The sequence below is a fragment of the Aspergillus welwitschiae genome, assembly GCF_003344945.1.
Source record: "Aspergillus welwitschiae strain CBS 139.54b unplaced genomic scaffold BDQ94scaffold_208, whole genome shotgun sequence".
Classification (NCBI taxonomy): Eukaryota; Fungi; Ascomycota; class Eurotiomycetes; order Eurotiales; family Aspergillaceae; genus Aspergillus; species Aspergillus welwitschiae.
The window spans coordinates 1-5073 of record NW_020798902.1 but is presented as its reverse complement, the minus strand read 5'-3'; the positions used below and the strand labels follow the sequence as shown (position 1 = coordinate 5073).

Here is a 5073-nt window from a genome sequence, read left to right as displayed (position 1 = left end):
TTTGGGCCGACGAGTGTAGATGGTGGGTAGTTAACGTTTCGGACAAGGTGGGCAACTTGTTCGTTTCACCGTGCGGAAACCACAATTGGTAAAAGTCCTGATTTCTCTTGGTGGTCTGCCCGTGGTTTTTGAATCGGCTGAACCCCCGGCGCCGCTGTTCTCAGGGGAATGCGACTGACTGTTAATACATGGCATAGGTCTAGACAATTTGGATCCGTCAAGACTCCGAGGGATATGGAAGATAGCAGTATATCATTCGCAAACAGCGCTCGGCTGGAATCTGATATTATTTGTTTGGGGCAATTCAATGTAGCGTTTGGTAAAACCCTAAAACGGCAGTGATAAACGATAAACCGCGGGCAAACTCATGCAGTGTAATGGCGCGCGCGAGAAAGGATTACAGGGCTGTCTGAGCTCTGCTCGTTCACTCGCCATCCCGCCCTTACTCTACGCATTGCCGCCATTGTTTCTTTATGACAGTCGTCGCATCATCGGTCGACATAATCTACGGCCAATCGATAACACCTCGTGGCCTTCTTCCCCATCACGTTCCAGAATGGCTCACATCTGTGCAACATGCGACAGTCCGTTAGGCGGCGTGGCCGAAGAACCGTGTAATCGGCCGGGTATCAAAGCTGGCCTGTTTTGATTCACATCAACTGGCAAGCACTCTCCAAGTCATGTATGAACCTATGGCCATGTCTTATGCCACCAATGGCGAACTTAAGGCCCGTGAACGTTAGTTTACGTCAGAGGCCCAGGTCGCGTGCGGATATATGGGTATGCACACAGAACACATATGCAAAAAGGAACCATTATCTAACAACTGGACACAGGCTCCGAGGGTCTACTTGCCGGCTTCTACCCGAAGACGCCTCCTAACAGCCCCCGCACGGTTCCTTTGGAGCCTGTGCTAACCGAGCACATGTCTAAGTAAGAGAGTTGAGTTTTATCCGAAGAACACGGTCATCAGTGCTAGCTGCTACGACGGTGATGCGCTTTCATTCATTGGGTTGGTATAATCTATGCAATTTTAATTTGGGGGATACGGGAGTGTCGGCTGTTGCATTGTGTCTGTGCAATTCCTAATAGGCTAGACAGGCCACATGTCTCTAATAACTGTGTAATGAGGAGTACAGTAACTTGAGATTTACACAATGGACCGAATCCCCTGGGCAAATTTTGTAGACTTGCGCAGTTCCGCTGGCTTGCACAGTGAGCAGATGAGAGCATACCTACAAAGCACATTCCAGCGAAGGTCCATCCTTTTGTCGAGGCACGATGGGAAAACGAACGCAAAGAGTCACGTAGAGCGCCTGCCCACAGGAACTCGTAGATCCGACATGGCATCATATCCACTGCGGTAGTGGGGCACGGATATCGGGAAGGTTCAGGCGACGGTCCCATTCTTCTCTGGCTCGAGCTTCCTTATCGTGAGAGTCGGCCAGGGCCTCTTGTAGCTTGTGCATGCCTAGGAGGATGCGTCGGTTTCCCACTGGACTGACTTCGGGTTCAAATTCATGCTGCAGGATCAGATCATCGGAAACCTCGACTGCCACGGCCGCGAGGTCGTCGAAGATTCTGAGGCATGTGCGGAAGAACCGGTTCTCATCTTCCTGGCGCTTCCATTGTCGCCACTTCTCTTCCAAGGTGTCTCGCAACGAACGTGGACCGTTCTTTTTGGCATTCCGAAGCCGCACACGGGTCGTCTCCAGGGCCATGGTTGTTCCCCGGGCCAGCGCAATTTGATGGTCGATCAGGTTGATTTCCGGGATCATGCCTTGCAGGAGAGTCGGTTGGTCTTCTCCCCTTGCGCAGGATGGATAGCGGGGGAACTGGGGCGACTTCAGCTTCTCGACTGTAGATGCTCGATGCTGCATCGTTGGCTGCTCTTCTCGTCCATATTGCAGACAGCGGCATGGCTCCGTTGGAGATTGGATTTAGAGTAAAACTGGCCGCTTGTGCAGACGAAAGTGTGGGAGTACCGATCCCGATCCAGCACAATTATATGTACTCCGGGGAATGTGTGAGGTTTGGATTGGGGGTATGCGTGCAGATATACTCAGAAGACGGACTAGCGTGAGTCTTCCTTCACTGACACCTCCCGGGACCCTCATATTTCGGGCTGGGACATTAGCCGTTCGTCGGTTAAATCACGACTTTTTTTGCCCTGGGCCCGACCGTGTGAAACCTTGCTCATGCTCCGTTTGCTGGTAGGCAGACAGGAACGTCAATTGGGTGTCGAGTGCTGCTGCCGAGCGGAATTTCTTGTCCGTGGAACAGGCCTGCCCGCTATACACATGAAGGTTTACCCACTTTAGCATCACCCGGTCCATCTGAAGACCCAGGATGCAATTTTTCTATTTCAGGCGCTCCCAAGCCGCTTCCAGCGGGCGTCGATGCGCACTACTTGACACGATTGGCACCGTCATAATTGATCGGTATATGTGCGCGCATTCGCCCCAGAAAGAATATCAATTACTACGGTAGAGAAACTAGAATTGAAGAAGCTGCGTAAAGTCACCGGAGCCGGGTGCAATGTCATGATCGTTGTCACATACACCCCCTCCGTCCCCTTGAGTTGTCCATATATCTGGCATCGTCGTCATTGCCGGCAGAGCAGCCGTCATGGCGGCAGGATCCTCCTTTCCTGGTAAATCAGCCGGGCTGCGAAGCCGCTGGTGCCAACCTGCAACGGTATGCTGGATTTCGTGCACCAGCTGTTGAGTCGCGCGCCGTTCAGACAGCTGTTGTCTCCACCGATGCTGTTCGTTCAACAATTCCTGGTTCTTACTTTCGACGCTTCCAAGGCGCTCCGACAGGGTCTCTTTGTCTTTCTGCAACGCTTCAATCTCCCGCTCCAGGGTTTCGACGGTAGCCAAACATGCCTCGTGATTCTCTGGCGATGGGGCAGAAGGAGGGTCTCGAGAACCAGAACCAGATACCTGTGGCAGCTGGTGGGTGTGTGGAGTCAGCGGAACGATCCGGGCCCAGTAACCGTACGTGAAGGCTTACCGTGGATGGGTGTCGATGGGATCGCAGAGGCTGCTGGGAAGAACGCATTACGGGCTCCGGACTTTGGATAGATCGTGGGTCAGAAGCGGTACTGCGACTGTCGGTCTTCCGGGTGCTTGCGCGGATGCCCGCCCGCGGTTCTGACTTTGGCATTTCCCGATGGCAACAAAACTCGTAGAAGAACCACTGCGCATGTACCGTGCTGAAGGAAGAATTAGCTGGAGAAAATTAAATACAGTACCTGCGAGCAAGTCTGACAAGAGGGAGTGAGCGCCTTTGGCAATGGCAGGTAGGTCCTAAGCAACGCGATTAGCAAAGAAAGTTAGGGATAACCGCCCTCTGGTTATTTTGGCCACATGACCCGGTGTCACTATGGTTGACCAAGTGAGACACAGTAATGGTTGAGGTCTGCGACAACCTGCTTTGCTGCGGATCCAAGCGCCGTGGAGTATTTGCTCGCCCAGAACGGTCAAATGTCTAAGTTAACCTTATTGGCTCTGATCTATACCAGAGTTCGTTTAGTCTGTGGTCTCTGAAACTGACCCACCTGGCCCGTGGTTAAAGGCTCCCTTCCCTCATTGACACTATCGCACAAAGTAGCATTGACCTGTGGACCTCGGACAACCCTGGGCAACGGGGCATGTTGACCGGTGAGCGACGTGGTTAAGTTACGGGGGATTGTTGCATCACTGCGATGGAATTTACCAGGGAACAACCCCAGGGCAACGAATCCTCCACATTTAAGTGTTTCCTGGTCTCCCCTCCTCTTACTTGTGGCCCCGCAATCCTGGATGTCTTCCGCATGGCAGGCAATACACGTACTGTATCTGGATCTTGCCTTTTATGCCGGTCTCTGCATGCGCAGCTCTCCCACTTACGCCACGTTTTGCGATTTCACTTTCGCTCCGCATGGCCAAGAGACACTACCGGGCCTGGACTCCCGGCGAGGAACAGGACTATCCATCATGGGTAGCGCGCCATCTCCATCTAACCTGGCCGGAGAGGGCTCGGAAATATTCGATCGAGCGCAAACCCAGAACGAAAGAATCTCTGCGGACCAAATACCGGCTTCTGGAGAAAGACATACGACGGCACCGCCGCCCGATGTGCAAGAAGCTATCGCGGCTCAGGCGTCGGACCCCCAGGAGACAGGGCCGTGGCCGACGCAAAACTCGGTCTAGTCCTATCTCGATCAGCACCCCCACCCCTTCCGAGCATTGTTCAGACGACCCAAGCCCTCTAAGGATGCGGATGATGAGGCCACCGACCTCTACATGCGTCGCCCGTCCGCAGAACCACAGTCAGACCGCACGGTCGACTCAGGGTCCGATATTGACCGTCCAGTCCCCAACTAAATGTGCGCACCGTCGCGGGTTTGAGACGCATTGGGTTCGTCAAGTTCCGCGGGATCACTCCGGTAAGAGCATGCCCCATGCGGCGGTCGAAGCAGTCCGATGTATTGACAACCTTCTTTGTTGCAGGGTATGAGAAAGAACATGGAGTTCCGTCTCGGTCGTTGGTCGCACCTTCCAAGATCGATTTGCTTTGGCAGTTTATATACCATATCTCCGGTCGCACGAGGCAGTAGGCACGAGCTGAGACCAAGACGCGCGGCTGCAAAAGAACTCTCCGCGATGATGGTCCCGCATGGTGGGGCAAATTGTACTGCCCGCTTCTTGTTCCCTGCCTATTGGCCGTTGGGCAAATTCAAACACCCTCTATCCGTCTGCGGCGAGGTTCCTGCAGATCGCTTCTCAGCCTACTGGGAGGCCCCCTTCACACTGGCCTGTAGCGCAAGGTGATATGTTGGCTGAGGTAGTTTGAGACCCATCAAGTCATTGCGTGTGGTCGGTACAATCGTGAATTGAACACGGAGAGCAGCAAAAATCGGCGTTGAACTTTCTTCGCACGCGACACTACTCCTCTTTTCTTCCAAGTCTTCATGCTACAGCCAATTTATCTCCTCTACTATAGCAGTGACTCACCTCATGAAGTGGCTTGATCATCCAAAATTGCATGTTATGATTTTTACATGTCTCTTAGGACGGTCATAAAAGC

At 53.2% G+C, this 5073-nt stretch overlaps 4 protein-coding genes across 4 annotated transcripts; 2 read left to right on the top strand and 2 right to left on the bottom strand.

Annotated features, from left to right (window-relative positions):
- Positions 1–556: 556 nt before the first annotated feature.
- Positions 557–1336, top strand: BDQ94DRAFT_164706 (uncharacterized protein; the record flags this gene model as incomplete). The annotated part of the gene is made up of 5 exons (XM_026770105.1): positions 557–626; positions 754–780; positions 837–933; positions 1132–1133; positions 1224–1336. The coding sequence occupies 5 exons, from the start codon at positions 557–559 to the stop codon at positions 1334–1336; spliced, it is 309 nt and encodes a 102-aa protein (XP_026619195.1).
- Positions 1337–1349: 13 nt separating this feature from the next.
- Positions 1350–1920, bottom strand: BDQ94DRAFT_164705 (uncharacterized protein; the record flags this gene model as incomplete). The annotated part of the gene is made up of 2 exons (XM_026770104.1): positions 1350–1780; positions 1860–1920. The coding sequence occupies 2 exons, from the start codon at positions 1918–1920 to the stop codon at positions 1350–1352; spliced, it is 492 nt and encodes a 163-aa protein (XP_026619194.1).
- A 575-nt stretch (positions 1921–2495) lies between these two features.
- BDQ94DRAFT_176586 (cell division protein ZapB) lies at positions 2496–3168 on the bottom strand (the record flags this gene model as incomplete). The annotated part of the gene is made up of 2 exons (XM_026772727.1): positions 2496–2954; positions 3016–3168. 2 exons carry the CDS (start codon positions 3166–3168, stop codon positions 2496–2498), a joined length of 612 nt encoding a protein of 203 aa, XP_026619193.1.
- Positions 3169–3806: 638 nt separating this feature from the next.
- Positions 3807–4370, top strand: BDQ94DRAFT_176585 (uncharacterized protein; the record flags this gene model as incomplete). Its single annotated transcript, XM_026772726.1, has 2 exons — positions 3807–4190; positions 4251–4370. The coding sequence occupies 2 exons, from the start codon at positions 3807–3809 to the stop codon at positions 4368–4370; spliced, it is 504 nt and encodes a 167-aa protein (XP_026619192.1).
- Between the last annotated feature and the right edge of the window lie 703 nt (positions 4371–5073).